This window comes from Lates calcarifer, linkage group LG3 (genome assembly GCF_001640805.2).
Source record: "Lates calcarifer isolate ASB-BC8 linkage group LG3, TLL_Latcal_v3, whole genome shotgun sequence".
Taxonomy (NCBI): domain Eukaryota; kingdom Metazoa; phylum Chordata; class Actinopteri; family Centropomidae; genus Lates; species Lates calcarifer.
Window position 1 is genome coordinate 9,399,922 of NC_066835.1, and position 23,472 is coordinate 9,423,393.

At 41.3% G+C, this 23,472-nt stretch overlaps 1 protein-coding gene and 1 long non-coding RNA gene across 4 annotated transcripts; both read right to left on the bottom strand.

Moving 5' to 3' along the window:
* Positions 1–1,307: 1,307 nt before the first annotated feature.
* Positions 1,308–22,417, bottom strand: snx13 (sorting nexin 13). 3 transcript variants are annotated; one of them, XM_018667859.2, is made up of 25 exons: positions 22,261–22,417; positions 12,784–12,896; positions 12,552–12,654; positions 12,283–12,372; positions 10,595–10,716; positions 10,353–10,471; positions 10,019–10,123; positions 9,823–9,911; positions 9,470–9,553; positions 9,115–9,253; positions 8,924–9,012; positions 8,567–8,666; positions 7,936–8,129; positions 7,660–7,764; positions 7,272–7,442; positions 7,080–7,149; positions 6,326–6,468; positions 6,067–6,174; positions 5,863–5,973; positions 5,093–5,254; positions 4,899–4,970; positions 4,664–4,809; positions 4,494–4,562; positions 4,294–4,406; positions 1,308–3,998 (listed from the first exon to the last, which is right to left on the bottom strand). In XM_018667859.2, exons 1-25 carry the CDS (start codon positions 22,270–22,272, stop codon positions 3,763–3,765), a joined length of 2,865 nt encoding a protein of 954 aa, XP_018523375.1. In that variant the 5' UTR covers positions 22,273–22,417; the 3' UTR covers positions 1,308–3,762. The 3 variants fall into 3 exon arrangements, with proteins under 3 accessions (XP_018523375.1, XP_050922153.1, XP_050922150.1); XM_051066196.1 differs by having other exon boundaries at positions 4,899–4,949; positions 6,326–6,504; XM_051066193.1 differs by having other exon boundaries at positions 6,326–6,504.
* Positions 15,297–22,252, bottom strand: LOC127139182 (uncharacterized). Its single transcript, XR_007809180.1, has 2 exons — positions 20,899–22,252; positions 15,297–17,890 (listed from the first exon to the last, which is right to left on the bottom strand). It is a non-coding gene; the product is annotated as an uncharacterized LOC127139182 (long non-coding RNA).
* Positions 22,418–23,472: the final 1,055 nt, after the last annotated feature.

Sequence of the window (23,472 nt, forward strand, 5' to 3'; positions counted from 1 at the left end):
AGAGATCATATAATTGACTAAAATGCTATTATAAATGTTTAATGTTACGCGTACAACAGCTGGAGGTATGGTAGCTATGCATTTCTACTTGCTACCGGTAATGATTTATCATGAATACAGTGAAAGAAGTTTGATTTGATGACATTTAATGACTAACGTTCCATGTAAGTCAGGACAGAGAGTCTGCATACACAGTATCAGAGCAGTATCAGTTAATGTAATATAATTTCACTCGCAATACAGCCAAACTTTTTCTTAAATTCAAAGTGCTTATTGAGCCTGTTCATTTGTTATATTGGTATCTTTACTTTCAGTCTGCTGATCAATGACTCAGGACTGACTGAGGTGAAATATTATATAAGTGAAAATCTTACTTTAAATTAAAACAGAGAACAAATCAGTTTAGGGCCTCATGACAACCTTACAACCTAAAATAAGGATGCAACTTTAAAGCAGCATTGTGTTATTACCCTACCTTAAAAATACAGCTTCAGAATCATTTTGATGGTACTCTGACAGGTAAGGAGAGTGGTGCCTCTGTCATTTCCACTGTGCGTTCTGAACTCCTGTTCTTGCTGTGAGAGTCAGCAGCACTTACACTGCTGGAACCAGGCACAGTAAGTTCAAGAGTAATGTTGAACTGCAGATCAGTTTAAAAGACGTAAAGTCATTAAAAACCATCTCTGATATTTGTTGAGGAAGCTCTATGAGGAATATTCAGTGAATATTACGCTTTGTTTTCTGAACATGAAAACTGCTTAACTGCTCGGAGGCAGAGCCCAAGAGGATTGAGTACCACATGTGGCTGCAGGGGCTGCTGTTGCTCAGAAAAAGTTACATTGTGCTGCTTTAATGTATTCTATCCAGAAAATTGGGTATAATTAGTACTTTATCGTAATATAAATGTATTTTAGACGTTGAATGATAAATATGGCAGAAGTCATAAATAAGCAAACCATTGTAGCTGAAGGAAAAGACCAAAAGTACAGTCTGAACATCTGTGGACTGACTTGTCTTGTGTTGTTTTGCCTCGTTACTTGTTGCTGTATCTGTATTATAGATAGAGGAAAAACAAGAGAAAGTATGTTACTCTAGATACTGTAGCAGGACACACTGATTTAATCTATTTATACCTATTAAGGGTCAGTCTAATATAGTGCTATCATGCGCTAGATACCACCTTTTATGTGTCTGTCGTTACTTTAGCTGCTAGAGGATCCTTAGACATATTAGTAACTTAAACAAACAAATACAGCAGCTATCCTCAGGACCTGCAAACACACTGAAGACACCATACACACTGTGGGTCAGTTAGTCTGAGTTACTTTTTATTAGTGTTATACTGATCTGAGCACAATTGCTCACAAGGAAGAGTTTGATAAGCATGATGCAAAAAAACACCCTAAAGTCATTTTCAGTCGCGTAAAATGATCATGACATTCTGATTGAATTTTTTTTAGGATTAAAGAAAAATATGAAAATAGAGTTGACAGTACATTTAGGCACACTATTAACACATACTGTACACAGATATGCACAATTTTCATAATCATAGATTCATATATACTGGGGTTAAAAAAAAAAAAACGACAAGCCTTCCTGTATGGAGAGGTGTGCAGAAAGTTAAAGGTGACATCTCTTCATCCATGGGGACAAAATTTTCACCTCCCAGTAAGAGAGGCTCCAGTTCATGTCCTCCTACTCAGCCAATCAGAGTCCACCACGGCTGCTCAGTGTAAGCAAATCACAGCAGACGAGAGGGAGTTCCATCCAGTGACTGCAGCAGAATGGGGCTCCATCGAGCCAATGGGAGATGCCCTCCGACAGTTGCTACGGTAAGTGCTCATTAGCAGTGATTCCGTTGGTCACAGGACGCAGCTCTCCTGTGATTCTATTGGACAGGAGGAGAGAGGATGGTAGGGGCGTGTCCCTCCAACTGTCAGTTCATGACAACAAAGATCTGTTCACACTCAATAGAACAGGCTTGAATGCATAAAACGCCACATATGAGTTAAAAAGAAGCAGTTGTTTTGAGGCTGCCTCTGAGCTAGCTATAGCCCAATGAGCTAATAATCAGGCTGTGACACAGAAACCCCCCCCCCCAAACACCGCCTAGTTCATACCCACAGATTCTGCACGAGTGGGTGAGGGATAAGTGGAAAATACCCCCCACACACCCAACACAAAACAAACAAAACCAAAAAAAACCTCAGACTTATAAAACAAGTCTGTAAAATAAACATTGTACTTTTACAACAACGGAATGTTAAGTTGTTGGGATAAGAAGACATTTCTGGGGAAACTTCTCTCATGTTCTCTACTATTAAAACAATATGAATTACTTTTTTTCAGTATACAATGATTCAAAATGCACATGCATTAAAGAAAAAAAAAATATTGCACAAAATTAAAGACATTTTCTCTGAATAAAAGTGATTAGGGATATATCTCCATATCTCTGTTGATTTCCTCGTAACGTTCAGTCGCGTGAAGGACAGCTACCTCTAGCGTGCGTCTCTTGGTCAGTATATACTGTATGTAGTTTTAAGGCTGGTTCACTAGCTCACACTGGCACAGTTTCTGACTGAAGAGGGTTGCATCTCTGCGCTAAACACACACACACACACACACACACACTCACTCACTCACACACAAATTTTAAAATTCTACACAAGCCAAATACAGACTAGACCAGAGAGTACATTCTTTGATAGTGCGCTTGGACAGCCAGAGCTGAGCTTCCCACAGCTGCTCTCACACTTCAGTGTGTGTCCTCACAGCTTCACCTTTTAGGTCAGGTCAACACTGCATTCTCCTTCTTCACATGATTATCGATATGAAGCACAGTAATGTTCCGAGTATCCTAACATTAACCCAGTACACACACACATGCACTCGTATGAACAGTATGAGCTTTGGTCGTCACAGGTTATGACAGTAGCATTAAAGGGGATGTGGCCTATTCTTTGAGGATGACACTTTGGAAAGACGAAAAAAAAAATCACGTTTGAAGAGAAGAATCAAGGCTGGGAAAAAAAAGCTGACAATAAAAATAAAAATCATCTTTTCGACCCATACTTGTTCAGTCACATTTTAAAAACAGCGCCTCTTTAACCCAGTGCTATTGACATATTTGGTTGCTACGAAAAGAAAATATTGTTGCATGTTTACGAGTGTGCAGCTTTTGCAGATCAAATGTCTACAGCATGAGGGTAATTTTGACTACAGCTGAGGAGCCAGTTCAAAGATGGCAGACTGAGCTGGCCACAAGACAGAAGCGGGAAGGTAAGGCAAGGTGTGGGTCTATGCTATCTACTCCTGCAGTTTAAAAACAATACAGTATCTGTGGTCTGCGCTCTGGACCACATGAAAGCAGCATTGACTGGCCCAGGATAAAGCTAAACACAACTAAGAAGTCCAAAAAAGGAGGGAGGGAGATAATAGAAACTAAAAGAAAAGACTGCCGTGTTCTGTTCAGTCTTGGTGCAAATTACAGAACTTGTGTTTGCGCATGTGTGTGTCACAGAAAGAGGAGGGCAGAGTGTGTGTTGTTCATCCTTCAGTTCTGTTGTGACAGAACTAATCAGCTAGATAATTGGAGTGTTTTCACGGAAAAGGTTGTTTGAGGGAAGTGGCAGAAGGGCAGAAATCACACACGCACACACATACCTCCACGTTCACGTCAAAGCCCATCCCCGCTCTCACTCTTAGCTCTCAAGTCTGTGTGTGTCTAGTCGGTCCTGTTGCCTCTGTCCTTTCCTGTCACCTCTTCAGAGAGGAGGATTTGAGTTTCTGGCTGTATCTGTGGATGCGCGGCGAGCGGGAGTGCAGCTTGACAAAGAGCTCGGGGAATTTGTACTGGGGGAACATTGTCTCCAGGAAGCCCTCCAGGAAAACGTAGACTAGCCGACGGTTCATGGGTTGGTACTGAAACATGTCGAAGACGCGCAGGATGCCCTTTCTCGTGGTGTCCGCTCCAATGATGTGCTTCAGCTCATCTGGGGGCAGGGAGAGACATATAGTGGACAAGTCAGTGGTGAAAAGCAGGAACCTTTGACTCATAAAAAGCCTCTATAAAAAGCTTATGGAAGCAGTTGTGCACTGCACCTTATCAGAAGTGTAATAATTCACCAAATGTGTATAGATTAACAAGTCTTCACCCATGAAGACTGACATCCTGTAAAACTGAAAAAATGTTTTGTTTGCCTTATTCTAGTCCAAAAAGCTGTAATGTGCTCATTACTGCACCTAGGCTGGGTGATGCATAGATAAAGTGTGTGTGTGTGTTTTCACCTGGCATGATACCCAGCAGGTTGGTTTTGGCAGCTACTCGTGTCCTCATGCGGATGCTCTTGTCCCGACGGGGTGGTGTCTCAGCCAGTATACCGTTGGGCCAGTAGGAATCCCTGTATGGGGACAGAGGCACTTAGGGTTACTTCTCTCTGACTCCTCTGACCAATCAGATTTATTTCAAAGAAAAACGGAGGGGTTACCTGAACTTCTTGACATAGTCTGCCACCTGTTCTGGTGAGGTCAAGTAGTCCACATGATCTACAATTTTCCTATAGAGACAAACAAAAGATTATTCAGTAATAAATATACTAACTGTGCATTTGAGGTCATGTTTTTCTGAAATACTGTATTGTGTCTGTGTCTCTCTGACCTGTTGATGGTGTCTCCATATGTGGCTCTGATGAGCTGCTGCAGCAGGTTCTTAATGTTCCTGCGCAGCCACTGGTTTTTCTCCTTAAGGTCAAACACTTCGTCCATCAGCAGCAGCATTACCCTCAGCGGGATATTATCGTCCACCTGGACACAAAAGACACATGTTTATCATTTTCCCAAAAACAAGATAAAATAAATAAATATCTAGCAACCAAAAGGACTGATGGACTCACGTTGTCATCGAGCTGGGCGGAGACACGACAGTGTTCGGGGTCGATGTCAGACTTGGGGAGGAGTGGAGGCACCTCGGAGAATGGAGGAGAGACACAAGAGGTTCCATGAACTAACATGCCAGGGCAGTGAGCAAAAGTAAGAGGTTTCTGCTTCAAGACCTTTCTGAGGATGCAAAATACTTGAAGTGTGTTACCTTCAATATGGACTGTTTGATGTCCTGGCCCAGTCTTTCTGACATGCGGCCCATGTTGTCAGACACCTTCGTCATGCCCTCAGCCAGACTGTCTGGCAGGGCTTTCACCGCATTGGACATGTTCCTCATGGAGCTCCTCAATGGATTTACAAATGTGTCTATCTGATGGGGGAATGAAACAAAAGGAAAAAATATATTTTAGGAAACCAGTCACAATCACTCGTGCCTCTGACCAAGTAACTGCTGAATTACAGATTAAAGCTGAGATCTGTAACTTGTAACATGTTCGGAAAACTATAGCAAAGATAGTGGACAGTGATGTATGTTATTGTTTCACCTCATCACTGTTGGCATCCAGCTAAATTTTATTCGCTTTTTACTGAATTTGGAAGTCAACACAACAGGAAAAACTGTATTTCTCAGCAGCATGGAGGGGGAGCATCTCCAATTAAGTGCTAGTTTTGATGTGATGCAACAACCAAAACAAATTTTTTAGCTTTAATTCACACTGAGAACCCACTGCCTGCACACAGAACCACACTGCTTAGTGTAAGAATAACATTTAGTTAGTACTGGATCTCTGAGGCACACAGCTACCTCCCAGGTGTTAAAGGTCAACGACTTGTACAAAACTTTAAATCTAGCTACACATTAAATATGTGCCACAGAAGAAAATAGCTTAATGTAAACATTAGCCAATGTTTTGCAGTTACCTAGTGGTAAATAAATGACACTGAAAAGATGATTTTTGTTTAAAAACGTTAACTGACCTTTCGTGCAAACTCTCCTTTGCCCTTGCTGTAGGCCTTGTTTTCTAGGAAGTCGTAGACATAAGGAATCAGAGTTGGGCAGGCCTTCACCATCTCTGGGTTCAGCAGCAACTGGAACACACAGAAACACACAAAGTTATTGATGGACACAAAAAAATGATGCGAGACAAAAAAGGCATTTTATCTAATATGTAAAAGCGTTACCTGTAGGTAAGCATTGAGGTCTTTTTTTCTCTTCTCCAAGAAGTCTCTGTCCATGTTGTTGAACGTCTTTTTTCCTGGCAGCTTGAGGATCGACGCCAGATTCTCAAACTATAACAGAAGATATACAACAGTCAGAAGGAGACAAACAAATGCTCGTGTTGTTGCTTCGTGTTTTGACACTAACATTAACTTTCTTCCGGGAGAGAAATGCTGCTGGCTTCTTGACAACCGGTAAACAAATATCCCAACTCGAACACACCTGTTCAGTGATCCTCATGTGGAAGTCGTGGAAGTCTGAGTAGCGGCGGTAGGTCTTCCAGCAGTCCTCGCTGCCATCCGGGTTGCGTCTGAATACGGTGATGGCGTACAGCGCGTAGGTCTTACCGTGGTCGTTGCAAACCCCTGCAGCACCCCAGAAGCCGGGGAGACAAGCGTCAGCTACCCCGCGTGGCAATTCATCCAACAGGGGAGTGGAGGATGGAGGGATGAAAGCAGAAGAAAGAAGGGAAAGGAAAGAAAAACATGTGCAGGTGCAAAGTGTGGGGGATGAGAAGCAAGCAAAAGAAAGAATGCAGAGCAGAGGATGTGGACATGTGATAAAAGGGAAGAAAATGTGACAGAGTGACAGGAAAGGTGAGGGTGGAAGGAGGAGGAAAGAAAAAGGAAGAACAGAAAAACAGTGAAGGTGATGGAATGAAAGAAATAAAGAATACTGGAGCAGGATGAAAGTGACACAGCAGATACATGCAGATGGATGGAGCTAGGAGGTGAAAAGTTGAAGGAAAAAACATGCAGGGAGGGGCTAGGAGGGACTAATATGCATGACAAAAATCACACTCTCTCAACATAAGCAGTTACAATACTAAAATCCAACACCAAGTCAAATTCAACGTTTTTAAACCTGACATGCATACACAAGTTGCCAGGATCTAGCACGTCTAAGACTGACACTTGAACACAATGTTAAAAAAACAGGAGGGTACTTGGGACTGTGTGTGTGAATGTGTGTGTACCTGTGTCAGAGATGAAGGCATGTAGGTGCATAGATTCATCATGGCAGGAGTTGGACAAGTCGTCCAAGGACTGGAATCACAAAAAACAAGTTATCATAAACTACACAGTTTCCTAACACAAATAAAAATGCCAGAGGCATCGCAGCACCAGGATTTTTCTAAACCCTGCAATGGGAATTGGAGACGACTTACTAGATTTATGCTTCCTGTTGGAGAACCATTAAAAGATTCTCCATCACCGTCATCGGATCCCCGGTAGCTCGGCTCTTTCAACATGTCCAGCTCTGCTAGCATGCGGACGTACAGAGGGCTCTGCTTGAAGGAGGGATAGTAACGTTCATCGCGTAGCATCATGTCATACACCTGTGGAAAAAATGTGCGAAACAGTTTGTTAGCAGGTGCAAGACACAAGAACTGAGGCGGAGCATTAAAAACAGAACATGAAAATGTAGTATAACGAAGAATAGGTTCTAACTGCTGAAAACACTGTTCAGAGGTACTAAAAGCTATGAAAGTGGCTAAAATAAATTTAAAAAAATATTAGCACAGTTCATGAAACACTGTCCAAAAGATTTTGTACCTTTCTCTGGATTTCATCAAATATTTCTGGTGTGGGATCATCTTTCTGCAGCTTCTCTCCCAGTTTTGTCACAGACACCTCATCCACTTGCACCCTGGGAGACGCCTGTTAGACAAGAATCAACAGCAGCTGGACGTCAGTATTTAACATTAGATGACACAGGCAGGAGGAAAGATTAAGTATAAGAAGTAAGTATGAGGAGTCAAACTTCTGAGAGATCAAAACATTTCTATATGGCTGAAATGACTTTTGGCTTGATCCTAACATGCCTCCTACCTTGTCAGAGAGGTACTGTTCATAGACACCCAGTGCAGCAGCCTTCAGCAGTCCCTTGGTGGCGCTGGGCTGCTTCTTGCCGTCTCTCTGCCAGACCTGCATGGCCTCCAGCTGCTGTTGTGCCGTCACCCTGTAGCCCTCCACAGTGAGCCAGAAAAACAGCTCCGCCTGGGCCCCTGCTGCCTGCATGAAGTCTGGTTCAACACACCACACACCACAAAACACACAACACCACACACACAGTTTCAATTTTGGAATTTTCATGATCTAAACTAGCAGCATAAATGCTAAAATGACATAACTAGTCACAATGTTTAGGCTTTTGGCTAGTGTTCATGTTCCACACCAGCATTGACACAACTTGGCTTAACTCCTAGTTTGCACACTCACAAACCATCCATCGTAATCTGACCTATAAAGTGGGGTGACCTTTTAAAAACTCTGACGAGGTCATGTGGGACTGTAAAGGAGCGTGTCCAACATGACAGGTTTGCGTTATAAATCGTTGAGAAATGGAATAAGTTATGGATTATAAAGATGATTAACAGAAATGTTCTGGATTAAGGCCTTGGGATGACTACAGTGACGTTTGGCATCTGTGGTATGTGTGATGATGCATTTCCAGAATTACCCATGAAGAACTGCAGGGCTATGTTGTGGACGAGGATGTGATCCAGTGGGATAACGCACAGCTTGCCAAAGTTGGCTGCCAGCTTCAAGGCATCCACCTCCTACACAGACACAGAATGAGAAAAGTCTGGTAGACACCGTGCAGAGAAGATTGCATTCGTAACTTAGCTGACTCCAAAAGATACAACTTGACAAACAAACTGACTTTGAGCAAAGACAGACGACACTTGTGTAGACAGCGTTTATATTTTAACATAAATAAGCAAATATCAAAATTAACCATACTAAAACAAATTTTACTAATGTATTTTTTTTTTTGGCTCCTCCAGTATAAGCACGGTGTCCTGTAGTTTCTCACCTTGCCAGACTGCAGCCTCTGGATCCTGGTCTCACACACCTTCTTCACAAACAGAAGACTGTTAATCTGGTTCTTGATCACATTGATGTCTAAAAGACAAGGAAACAAAAAGACATCAGGAGGAGAGAAATGCCATGCATTTATTTTGACTTTTTTTATGTGCATGTGTGTGTGTCTCAGTGGGTGCCCACCATCTCCTGCAGTGTCCAGAGAGCGGAGGTACTGCAGTTCCTCCAGCACCTTGTCCTTGACGGCCTCCAGCTCAGCAGGCTTGTCTGTCAACTTCAAGATGTTCATGAAGGCTTCATAGTTACAGCTGGAGTCCCGTATCTACACAAACAAACACACACACACTTACATTTACAGTCAATGACACATATACCACTGCAAAACAAAATGCTGTTTCTGTCCTATTTCATTGGCTTGCTGGAGTGATCGTTGGCTGGTTTTACAATTATTTACACACAAAAATAAACGAATAAAACAAAGAGCTAAAAATTGGCTGATGGGTAGAAGGTATGGATAGGTGTGGAAGTCAAACCTCACCATCCAGATGACAAACTGGTTGATGTAGTCTGGGTCGCTCAGCTGGTTGATCAGAGGAAGCAGCACACCACGCGCAAGCACCTCCTAAGAAAAAACATTACAGTGCATTTCCAGGTACAGTCACTACAAACACACCGTCACCTTGTCTGTTACAGCAATGTGTCCGATTCAGCAGCCTGTTGTTGAAAATAATACTCTAGGAGAGGCTCATGGATGACTGCCAAAGTGGCACAGTGACATTTATGCACGTCATATTTGTCATTCAGACCGGTAAAGTGACACATGTTGTGATTGTTCTGTGTAATATGTAAGTGAGCGCGAGGTTTGTGTTTGTGTATCTTATGTGTACTCACCCTTAAAAAGTATCTCATGTTCTTGTTGTGGAAATCTCCAGGAGGTAGTAACAGATACAGAAGCAACTCACACAAATCCCGAAGGAAACCTGACACACACAAACACAGACACTTATGATTAGTTATTACTAGCCGTGACATCAAAGAGTAGCACATGTGTGAAATGTAAAAGGAGGGAGACTGCAAATGTGTTTACCCTCTTCGTCTTTATGTGAAGTGCACACTACGTCTCGACAAATCTTCCTCTCCATCTCCACCTCGGCCTCGAAGAACGAGTCCACCAGCTCCTCTGTTATGTCTCCTGTTCACACACAACTCTTCACTGTCATCATCTCTGCTAAACGCTATGAAACTATTTTTCTGCACCACAATTGTAATCAAATCTTATTGTGTAGTCCATCACAAAACAGATAACAAAACCCTTATTAAGCTGCAAACTAAACAATCACTGATGAAACAACAGAGGAGACATGCCAAACATGCTAATGACTACTGTGGGTGAGACAGCATGTATGAATGTGTCTGCGTACTTTGCTTGTCCTCTCTGTCTGCGAGGCGATCCTGGGCTTTTCTGAAGACACGTAAATGGGTGGCAAAGTCGTCCACCAGGCGAGTGGTGAAGTAAGGCTGCCAGTCCACCTCTTTGGATCTTGACACACAAACACACAGGCAAACAAAAGTTGAAGAAATACAGAACAGATTTGGCTCATATAAACACTTAAATATCAAGGCAGAAAATGTTATGAAGAGAGAGTGTGTGTTTGTCTTGTACCGTGTGGAGAACTGGACAAGGGCATTCTGCAGCGTCTGTCTGATCTCCAATAAGAAGGATTCATCCTCACTCAGAGTGTAGTACCAGTACTGGATATAGTCTCTCAGAGCGAACTGGATCACCTACAGAGAGAGGGACAGAGGAAGAAAGCAAAAATTTAATAAAGGCAACCTAGGAGGTGGACTGAGGACAATGAGAGAGGAAGAGTTAATTAAATGCTACACCACAGTCGAGTGTGAGATGGATAAATAATTCCTCTTTGAAAGAAAATAAACATCCAGCATATAGATTACTAGGCTACTAGGTCCAATGAGACCTGGGTAAATCAATCATTTAGCTGTAGTCTGTTAAATACAAAAGAAACTACAGTTGAGTAGTGTGATTAAATCAAGCCAACACATGAATCAGAATAACTGTCAGTATCTGCTGCAGAGGGAGGGTGGGTTTGTTCAGGAATAATTTTTTTTTTTTTTCAAATGTAAATACATTTGAAAAAAAAAAAAAAAGACGAGAGAATGTGCCAGAAAAATCAAGACCGCTAATTCCTGTGAGAGAGCATGACACAGGTTTACACGATGTCATGTTCAGTTTTGCAAGATCTCGAGGTTCACATGCTGCTGAAATGATTAGTGTAAAATCCCAGGGAAGAAGGGAGGACAGAGACACCACAGTATAGCAGTCAGGGTCATCTGACCACGTCAAACTGCTGTGTCTGCACCTAACTCTGCTGGCCACGCTGCTTTACTGAGGACAACATACTAAAAGCCGGTTTTGTGCTGTGTTGTAACCACAGGACAGGGTGGAAAGAAAACCTGTGACCAACAAGCAAAAGCCACTAAGTTCAAAGCTGACAGGCAACTTAACCGTCGTTTACAGGATCTTTTTACACGTGTTAAGCTGAGTAAATCACCAGCAGACTCACAGTTTCATTTCAGCCATGCAACAGCCTTTTCTTTTTCCTTAAGCCACATGATGGTGAAACACTAGTAGTGTGACAGTGTAACAGTAAAGACACTTTCAGTTCCACTTTCTATTGAGTCAACTTTTTTCTTTTACCGGACAGTACATCTGATAAGATTTCAGGAACACACATAAGTACGGCATTGTTAGTTCACATCATTTAACCAATCTAGAATACATTTACAAAGGAAAAATAGTTTATTTTGGACCCTTTTAAACACAAGTCATTGTATTAATTCAGAGGTAACAAAAGTGTTTTTGAAAGAAAATCTGCTAGTTTTAAGTATAGAGAGAAAGTGGTGATCTATTTCAAAAATAAGACATAAAACAGGAGTACAAAGTAGACGAATACATGAAAAAAGGCACCTAAAAATATTGTATGAGATGACATGCCAGTAAATTTTACTATAACACAGGAGCAGAACTGAGATTCATTCAGTGAAAAACGAAAAATACCTTTCTTAGGTGTGTGCTAGCAATATGTTTATTCAGACCCCAATGTCATTAATTAGGCATTAACATTGCTGTCTGTGCGGTGCTTTTTTTCTGGCCAATCTCTCTACTACTCCATTACCAGTTCATTCTGCTACTCTCACAAATGAGTGAACAGTCAGAACTTCAAAACAGAAGGGAAGCCATTTAAAGTTATCTGCATCCAACCAATTATTCAGTTTTCCTCATATAAAGCACTGTCAGTTTTTTACTGTAACACACACACACACACACACCTGCTGTAGTGGTTCATCTATGAAACTGGAGCCAGTCAGTCTCCTGTCAATCTTTATAGGCTTCATCTCCAGCTTCATTTCATCCAATGTCTGAAAAACCAACACAGAATGATGAGAGCTGTAGTGAAATGTGAGCAAATCAATAAGAACCATAACAATCTAAATGGTAACTGGCAGGCTGACTTCAGCAACAAAGAAACTTGATTAATTAATTTGTTTGTGTGGGCGAGATCAAAATGTGTGTGTGTTAAAGGCAATTGTGCTTTTACCTTCAGTATACCAATCTGTGTAGGTGGCAAGTAAGAATGCTCGCATTTTTCCAGGTGTTTCTCGGAGTTGATCTTCCCATAGAGCAGAGTGACCGCAAAGCCCCTAGAAAACAGAAGTGAGAACAAGTGAAGTTTAACGACTGATCTATCAGCGCTGAGCCCTGTGGTTGATGTGAAAGAGAACGCTTATAAACAGGGATGACTGTATAGTTTTATTGGTCTTTGTGCTTACCCTCCAATGAAGCAGAAGATATAAAAGGCCAGGTAGAATATGGCAAAGGGTCCAAAAGTGACGAGGAAAAGCACGACTCCAAGACCCCCCCATCCCCAGATGGACAGACTGGCCTGAAACACACACAAACACAAAAATCAGGCGGAATACTTAAACCAGGACAGACTTCTATGCCAATATGTATCTATTTGAATTAGTCTGGGGACCATTAAGTTAGTCTGAAGAAATACTTCCTGCCTCCTGTCTGATGAAGACATTTAAATTTCATATCACTGACAAACAGGTTTTTTAACTTGCAGCTCTAACACCAATTAAATTTACATCATTCATGTTTTAAGGCACTGGATTACAATTTGTTTATATTACTGATTCTAACTGCTCTTCCATTACTGTGTTGTACATTACTGTGTGCAGAAACAGCCCTGTATCTTTGTGTTGATTCAAACTATTTGCTTATATTTGTGATTAACCTGGAAATTGTATGATCAAAATAATTTATCATCTGGTATTTTAAGTAATGTCTGAAAATGGCTTAATCTTTTCTCCCAGCCCCATCATAAATCCTTCACATAAAACTTTTTGGGGTCAACTATTCACTCCATTGTAGAGGGAAAAATAACCATAAACACTAATTGTACTGTACAATGACGTCATCCACACAGCAGAAAAAATGCTGTTCTACACTTCAGATGTTGGCACAGGAAAAGATTATTTAAAAAGACAAATTGTGGTGTGTTGTATTGATAGAGAGTATCAGATGAAGACTGCAAGTGTGTGTATGCATGGCCGTGAGTCACATCCTATGGTTTTCCTGTTATTGTCAGTGCAGGAAACCAAATTCTTGTTTCCAGCTAACACCTCTCTGTCCCAGTTTTCCATATAAGTGACTCTAGTGGCTCTATTTTCAGTCCCATGCTGTGCCAATGCTGCAGATGCCATTACTGCAATGATAAAACACCAGAAAACTTAACTGTTACTTTCAGCCGCTCAATATGTGAGTCAGGGAGGGCAAGGCCAGCCTGACTCACGGAAGCTACTGTCACTGTCTAAGTGGCGCTGGCACAAACAGCACAGCCAATACTCACTCAACTCAATGCAGGCTGAGGGTGTTTAAACTGGAAGTGACCTCCATCATGACTACTGATGCTCACACATAAGATGAACTTTTATGTTTCCTTGCATTTTCTTGGGTCATGTTCACCCATGATGTAAAAAGCAGGTTATTTGCTCTAAAGCATGATTGGCTGCTTGCTGACATGGGAGACTGAACCCTTACTTACAGGACTCTGCAGCCATTCATCCACTTGCTCTAAAAAGTACAAGATCTGTAGGGCTGTTTTTGTGTATTAATGGAGCCCCCTGCAACTCTGAAAAGGATAAACGGGTTAAGACAAGTGATGGCGATAAACAGTATATACATGTGTGAGCTGTGTTTATATTAGGGCTAGACTGATATATCAGTCCATATTTATTACTATTACTATTACAGATATATTGTGTTTGGTGTATGTTTCAGCTGAAAAATAAAAAGAAGTTGCAGTACAGAAATGCAACTAGAAAGTAGCTTTAATGTCACTTAATTTAGAAACAGTGTCACCTTTATAAGATTATTTTTCAGCTGTAAAATGTCCTGCTCTGTAGAACAAATGCAATGCATCTGTATCAAAGGATTTATACTATGTTAAAAATAAATTACCATCAGCCCATTTCTCATCAACAAATTTTTTTAAACTTGACATTAGTATCGGCCTAAAAAGTTCAGTATCTGTCCTTAATACATACTTTATATGTGTTTCTGTGTGTATGCATGCTGGGGGTTGTTATGTGAAGGATGAGCCTGTCATAGTGCTTCAGAAGTTTAAGTGTCCCAGCAGGTGCAAGCTGGACAAATAAAACCAGGCCGCGCAAAGCTTAGCAAAGTACTTGTAATATATGCAGTGTCATGTGGTAATGTGAAAAACGCAGTTATCTACATAATGGTGGCAATATGTGAATAACTCTCACAGTCACACGCTGTCTAATGCTGGCGCTCTGGCAATGGAGCCATCGCTGTAGAGTCACTGACAGACATCCTGATGATCGCCGGTGATGATCTTCGGCTGCCCTACATTCATACTAGAGTTCCTTAGATAAGCAGCTCCACTGATGGAGCCAGATAAGGACAGACAGAGCTTCCTCAGGACACTGACACATTGTTCTCTCTGCCACAGCCAGCTATGGACAATCGGATGACACACATTAGACTAGCTGCCAAGTGTGTCACATTCGGAAACATGGGCAGCTTACTATGTATAGCATGACCACTGCACACAGGCAGGCTATGGATAATCATCGCTGTGCAAACACTTGTATTGATATATGGTCAATTTAATACAAATTCGCAAATCAGGTGCAACCTGCAGCTTTACAAACATGCAACTCTGCAATATTACTTATTATTAGAAAATACCTTAGAAACATTCTGAGTAAAAACCCATTGAACACACATTATTGAATAAGGCTACTGCAGATGATTAAGAATTTAATCACTAATTGAATTAATTTAATGATTAATGTATGATCAGATATAGGAACTACATTCCGCTCAGTACAACAGTTTTTGTTCAACAAAAATTTTAAGGCTGTGCTGCTGCCAAAATGCACAAGCATGCCTCATGACTAGGATGTCCTGATGAAGTTTTCTTTTGTTTCCAGTCCCTGATAACAAGTATCAGCACCAAAAAGATTAGTGACTGGGATACCAAGTGCCCAGTGTATAGCAGTGGGCAGGCTGAACATGCTACAGCATTGCATCTAGACATCTCTACAGGAGGGGTGAATCAGGTTATGAAAATTAATACACATGTAGTATTCTACCTCTAAAGTAGGATGAACATTCAATACTTCAATTTAAATGCAAAGGAAAGTCATTGTTCTAAACTCTGTAATAAACTAAACTTACTGTAAGAAATATATTACAAAGAAAAGTCTGATATTGTCCACATATTGCACTCAGCCTACTAAATCCATACAGTATCTGCATTAATATACATGTTTTTGACAATAGCTGCTGTAGTCTCATATTAGATGTTGCTCAGCTAGCTTTGCTTGTTGACAGTCCCTGTCAGTGTGGATATCTCTATTCAAACTGCCCACTATTGTTTGTGCTGCTCCATGGTGTACCCACAGCATGATGGGTTACAACAAACAAAGGATCTGAATCTGATCAGGCTTCATAAAGCTGATAACAGTCAATTAAAAAAAATGACTTGACTGGCTCCGGTTCAGATCATGCAGATCAGCTTGTGATACCCCCTGATTAACACACCAGCCGAGAACCACACGGCACTCTGGGAAAATGAAAACCCGATGCTGATGGCTGTCAGCAGGACCTACTGACCCTGACTTTATTTGCTCACTGTAAACCTACAGCCTACTAGACAGGCTAAGATCTGTCAGAGTGTAGGCCGAGACAAGACAGCAGAACTGGTTTTAAACATATGGGTCATTGCGCTATTAGAACAACGAGCACACCTTGGAGTATAAGACAGAGATAGTCACTTCATTTACAAACCTGGTTACAGGAGAAATCAGGGGCAGGAAATATTAGAACATGTTCACATCAGCTGCAACAACATGATGACTCTACAACCCTTGTATTACATGTGGTGAATAATCAGCTCTCTCCCCTGCACCCTACCGTATTTTGATCCATGGCTGATGTATTTAATTGTATTAGTTACGTAAGGTGCTGCAGACTGAAGCGTTTTTCTTTTTTGTTGAATCATCTGGCCTGACAGCATAGTAAGGGAGCACACATTTTTTTCTTTACAGTAGAAACCATTTCATTCTCACAAGCTTATTATTTTGGATGAAAGTAAGCACCATTAGTATTTGCTTTCATCGCTCTGTGATGATTTCATAGCATTCTCTGTCTGAAATATTTCTCTACACTACAATGCCAAGATCTCTTGAGTGCACAAACTGGTGTATGGGCTGCAGAATGTGTCCAAACTGGCTGGACTACCCCCTCTTTTTCAAGTCATAACTGGCTCGAACAAAGTCACTAATAGCAGGGTTAGGACTATAGGAAGAGAACTGAGTCTAGCCAAAGAAGATGCTTACTATTGCAGCAGAGCTAGGACTGGTAGAGATACAAAGGACTGCTACTCACAAGACAGTTTACTCCCTGCCACAAACTTTGACTATCATAAATGAATGGTAATGTCCTGACACTTCTAAAGCAACTACAATACAGGACACAGTCATAAGCTATGATGTTGTCACCATTTACAAGAAAAACTAATTAAACTCTAGGTACTGACTTTGATGCAAACTTCAATGAACAGCTTGACCTTTAGAAACACATCTACACTGTTTATCTTTCACCCACACAGTAATCACAGAGAAGGCAGTTACTCCACTGTTGGCATTGTTCAGAAGCTTTCAGCAGCCCACTGCAGTCATTAGTGACACATTTATTACCACCAAGCCTAAGCTATGTGCTAACAGGCGACTGTATTATATACACACAAGATAACAATGTGATAACACAGTCTGTCCGGATGAACCTGAAGCAGCAGCAACTCACTAAACCTCTCTAGCTGACAACACAGACCTTTGTAAGCCAGACCCAAGAGCACACTGTCAGACACATCAGTCAGAGCTGGCTAAATTATTTTGACATTTTGAATTACGTCAAGCCTGATTCAGTGCATGTGGGCCAGGTTTGTGCTTGACAGAGCTAACTGTAGGCAGCGTTTCCTCCAAGTACTGTTGTAAATACAAGGGCCGGAGTAGTTTAAGTCCTAGGTTAATAGGCAAATTCCTATATCATTTTTAATGAATACTGCAGCTCAAAAACTGCTTTTATTTAGACAGTCAGTTTCTTATTTTTTAAGATATGTGCATTAAAGTGCAAATGCAAATGTAGAGGGATAACATTTGGAACTCCTGTCCAAGTCCTTCGTGCTCAATGCAATCATTCCCTGAGAAAGTATTTGAATGTAGTTCAAATGGGTAATGTAAGTCTGGTCTGACGTCAATGGTGCCAGCGAGCAGCAGCAGTGAATGTGGAGGCTATCAGTAGGGCTGTGTGATGAGGCGATGAGGCTGTGGAGGCTTGGCTCTGTAGGAGAGATGATAACCAACACTCTTGAGTCATTACAGCTTACACAGGGTTTTAAACATGAACCATCTGTTCCAGTGATTAACACCAAAGCCCATTGGGGACGTACACATCTAAACATCTAGGCAATTCTTTACGCAACCCACACTGAATAGACACACATAAACAATACTTACAGTCTCTAAACAGACAGACACAAAAGTGCAGACTTTCACTGGACATTTGATTACTGGGGATGGGTGGACAGCATAACTGAAAATTAAAATCTTACTGGAAATGAACAATAAAACTTATGCTTCATAAGGTACACCATTGTTGGAGGCTGGCTGTCAGACTGCACATGCACATGCTCTCACACACCACAGTTTATGTTACTGATGTGACCTAAACATTGTTTTCTAAACAGAGATAGATAAGATGACTCAGTGGCTTACTTTATAAGATTGAATCTTGATTGTGTTATTTGTGTGATTCTATTATTTCTTCTTTATAATGACCTGAATCCCAGATCTAGTCTTAAATGATGATATCAATTCATGTCCTAGATCTTTCTCTCAAACACACATTTATAATCACTAATAGTGATTTGAACTGTGCATAATCTAAATCTAAAAAAGCACTATCACATAGAGAGAGGCAAGGTTTTTGAGGAGTGTTCTACTGTTGGACGTCCTTGACTCCAGGCACATTCAGACAAGCACACACAGCTTCTTATCAGTGTCTTAGAGATTATCATTTCCCAGATTTCCTGGCGCAACTTAAAAACAAATCCAAGCACAACTACACACATACGGCTATGTGCATACCCAGACACACATGTGAGGGAAGAACCACTTAAGGTTAGATATTTCTATTTTTGAGACCCATGCTTAAGTCCACAAGCATCTAGCTGCAGCCCTGATCAGTGTGGTCATTGGGCAAGAGTTAACTCAGCCCATTAAAGCGCTCCTGTGGGAGATCCAGGGTTAATGCCTGAGAGGGAGAGAAAGTAAGTGGGTCTGACTGATCATGCTGGCTTAATCCACCAGAACAACCATAACAGAAAGAGCTACCATATTAACGTTGGGAGGAAATCTCTAGAATGAAAGGAGTATATAATCTGAAGCTGTGTAAAGAAAAGATATAGTAAATGATGGTAATTTCCAGAGAGGAAAAGGAAAAATGTATTAAGTTACCATTTATTTTAACATGAGATGAACAGTTTGTCAGAGGTTACGATAATACTGAATTATCATCCAAATCTATGTAAACAAACTTTTCACACCTTGTCCTTGATGGTCAGTCCATGTATTAAAAGACCTGTCAATCAGTTGGGTCTGACATCAGGGTCCGATGCTGTGCTTCACTTTTGGTGCTGGGGTTAACCTTGTGTTTACATTTTACTGTGATAGTTACACATTTCTGAATGTTAAACACAGTTTACTGCCTGAAAAAACTGAAGTTGTGATGCTTTTACTAATACAGTAACAAACCACATCAAATTGCTGCTGAAGATTCTGCCCTGGTAAGTTGTCTTGTCTGTAGGTTGGCTGAAATCCTGCTTACCAGTGTGTCTAACCTATTCTGTCATCTGAAGGCGGTCAGCCTTCCACTGTTTTTCTGACAGCCCACACTGACACATGACAGTCAGTAGAGCAGATACTGGGGAACTCTAGCTGTTAATTCAAATCCTGTTCAAATTCACTATGAACAAGCCTAGTTATCATTAACTCAACTACATTAACATTAGGTGACATATCAAGTACAGCAAGAGAGTGAACAGAAAATGTCATGATGAATCCAGCACTTAACTTGAGAAAACTGGGTAAACTGCTGGGCAAAGCCAATGATGTTTGACCAGCAGAGTACTTTACCTTTCAAATACTGAAAATGCAACAAGTGGAGTATGTGTGACTATATGCACACGCTTAGCACTATCATTCATTTATAGCAGGTGAACAGCATGGACAAAATTGTCAGAGCATGAAAGTGGGACATTTTATGATCATCACCTTCAGCAGATTGTAATCTTTGGCCTTGCTGACACTTGGCACTGTTGTACTGTAACATATCTCAGATGATTTGACCAGAGGTGGACAACTGTAACTAAAAGAAGGCGTGACTGCACAAGAAGTGCTGGACTTTGTGACATAGTCATGGAGACATGTGGACACATACTATGCATGGCATATTACATGTCTGAATAAACAGTGAAGAAACATAGATGTTTTGGACTGACAGCCCAACACCTTTACTGAACTCTACAACAGTAGGCTACTGCATCACCTGTGCTGCCTCAAGCTTATTTATTTACTTAGTTTAGTTTAGCAGCTGCAGTAGTTCAAAGTCAAATGACATATGAACGTTATACATAAAATAAAGCCAAATCCAATCATAATTCATAACTATAACCATAGCACAGGTCTAATTCTGATGTAAAATGTGAACTGCATTTTATGTCTCTGCATGACATAGACTCCTGAACAGGACTTAATTCTTGAAAGATGTCAGCACTGTTTGACATTGCTACCACCTGTATTGACAAAGGGAAGGAGGGAGGGGTGTACCAGATGACAAGCAGGGCCTGATGTGACAGCATGCTGGCCTTAATGTCCACTAAGCTTTGATTAAGACACCTTAATGAGATTTAGCCAGGGGTTAAAAGCAGATAGGGGATAACTTTGTGTGCCTGTGGATGAACACATGATGCACTCACATCTCCCTACAACAAAACATCAACTTGGTGTACAAAGGTCGATTTATCAAGGTGTGTGGGCAGAAGTAAATTGCAGCCAGGCAGGGGGAAAAAAGCCAATGTCTACAGCTAAACTTTATCATGTGATCCAATGAGCAACAAAACTACAAAACACAAGGGCAACAGCTGAACTATAACTTACTGTGCATTCAAAATCAAAAGACACAAAAATGCAAATACTAGCAGCAAGCAAATAACTGACTAAATGAAAAGCAATTGTTGTAAAAGTCTGAGAAAAAACTTAAGAGGTGAGGCAGTCAGAAGGTAGCCTTACTCTTAGCAGAGAGTCAGCAGTGCTCTTGTGTAAGATCTTGGATGATGATGATGATGATGATGATGATGACGACGACGGGCGTTGACTGAAAGGGCCCCATATGTTTTAAAGCTGGAAGTCAGTTGTTGACATCACCTTATGTAAACTCAACAACTCAACACAGCGTAGCCCAACACAAGCCCATCACTCACTTCAGACTAAAGGTTAGCAGAGAGCAACATTACAAAGAGCTACTGTCAAGCTGAAGTTTAACACCTGACTGCACTTAACACAGAAATCGGTACTCCCTGTCAGACAGGCAGAATAGTGCAGTGGCAGCTGAAGCCTCATTACCAAGGCTAAACTTGCACTTAAAACTACTGGAGAGGTGCCGAGATGTGGTCAGGTCACCTGCCGCTCAGGTGAGGTGGACCCTGCAGTCTGTCTTCTTGTCAGCAAATGTCACGGCAAGGAGTCTATCTATTTAAAGTCAAGGAACCAGCGTGCATTGAGAAACTGCATCACGTGGGATCTGTAGCAAAACTACAATGTCATCGCCAAGTCACCCTTAAGAAACGGCTTGTCACGAATGATCACAAAGCCGAGGCTAATACCTACAACCACTGTCCAGCTACAATGGACTCAAGACACCCTATTAATATTTCAAGGCAGGCCTATGTTGGGCCAGTTGTTTGTGTCTGACAAGAGAAGGGAGCTATTCTGAGTGACAGCCTGGCGACTAGACAGCTGTGTATAAACGTCTCAGACTTTCCCTGAAGTTTAAGTTAAATGAGAAGGAAATGCCACAACACACAGTGTCAGTTTGACAATTAACTGTCACTGCTTGGTATGCTTGCTGCCAACGCGAACGGTTGCTAACTACAGAGAAAACATTTGTTGAGTTACTGCAGCTCCTAATTGTGTTGTTATTCAACCGTGCTGATACTAAACAGACAACTTTCTTTTGCCTTTAACAATAGCTTACAGCCCCACTAGCCGTGCAAACAGCTAACGCCCAGCTCACCTGTGTTTGTTGTAGTGTAGAAATTCGTCGCTGAGAAACGTTACTCATAATCTAAACGCATACTACCGACATTGCCTGTGTCGAGCTAATTCCACCACGGTGTTGACAGTGCGGATAACCTAAGCTCATCGTATTAACTTGGCGTTAACCGTGTAATCCCGGGCTGACAGCCACTTATAGCAAACGGGTTTTCTGAAAACGCCACGGCTGTACGTCGTCCTCTCCCCCTGTCAAGCTGAGTGTTTACCTGCGGGGCTAACGCTACGGCGATAGCCGCTACAAGCTAACTAGCCATGTCTATCACTGGAAAACAAACTATTCTAATGATACTCGCGCCGATTTCACCAGCGCTAACTTACCTCTGCAAACATCGTCTAAAAGGCTGTGCGTGCGGTGGCTCCGGCTAACCCCACCTCATTGTAACATGCGAAGAGGAGGTTATTTTCTCAGTTAAAAACGGTCGTATTTCCAGTCGCCGTACTCTCTTCGGAGCGTCGCCATGTTTGCCAGGTTTACGTCTTGGGTGCCCTGTTTGAGGACGTCGCCGTTCGATTGGTTGAGAAGCGATGACGCAGAAACACACCCGTGACTGATTGACAGACACAAATGCAGTGATAATCATGACTGACTGACCTAAATAAAATCATATTTCACCAATTTCTGACATCTCTTACTCGGGCAAGGTTTACATAAATGAAATATTTAGTATGTAATTACATTTTTAAAAATGTATTAAATTGCCGAAATGTAACCCAAAGCATCAGTCAGCAAAACTCAATTTAATTTCAATGTTGGAATAACAAAAATTTAATGCCTTTTTCTACAGTATGTGTATGGCGTATCTGTCAGAATTTTCATTTTATTCCACAATATATATGTGACTGTTAACGTTACTAGTTACTTTACTGATAAAGATTTATATATAAAACATAAGAAGAATAAGAGTTTATAGACTGATTTGTAGTTATAGATTACACTAAACACCAAAATATAAAGTAGTTTGAATTAACTCCACCTCAGCCAGCGATGACACCAGCCTGCTGCCTACACATTAGTGCACTGGTAACAATAAATAAATAAATAAATAAAAATCAAATAATTTCACTCACAAGACCATTTTTTTCTATATGATTCACTTAAGTACATTCTGATTGTCATACTTTTGTACTTAAGTTAAATTTTGAATGCTGTCCTTTTATGTGCAATGTAGTATAGTAATGTAGTATAGATAATGCTATCTGTCTAACAAAAGACAAGCAAGAGAGACTGGAGTGCAGCCTGATCACATGGTTGACCACTGGCTAGCTGCAAAACTGGCGATAATGCATAATGCATTGCCCCAGTGGCAGTTTCATTAACCTCAGCTATACCTTACACTGCCTGGCAAAGTGGGAGCAGGGAGGGGGAGTGGGGGTGTGGGGGCAGGCAGAGAGAGGAAGAGACAAAAAGTCCCAGAGTCACTGCAAAAGATTGTCACCTGCAAGCGATTGAGTAGAGCACACCCACCAGGCTGCCCATTGCTCTAACACCCAGTTGCACACAAAAGATCCCTCTCATATTTCTTGTCTCTG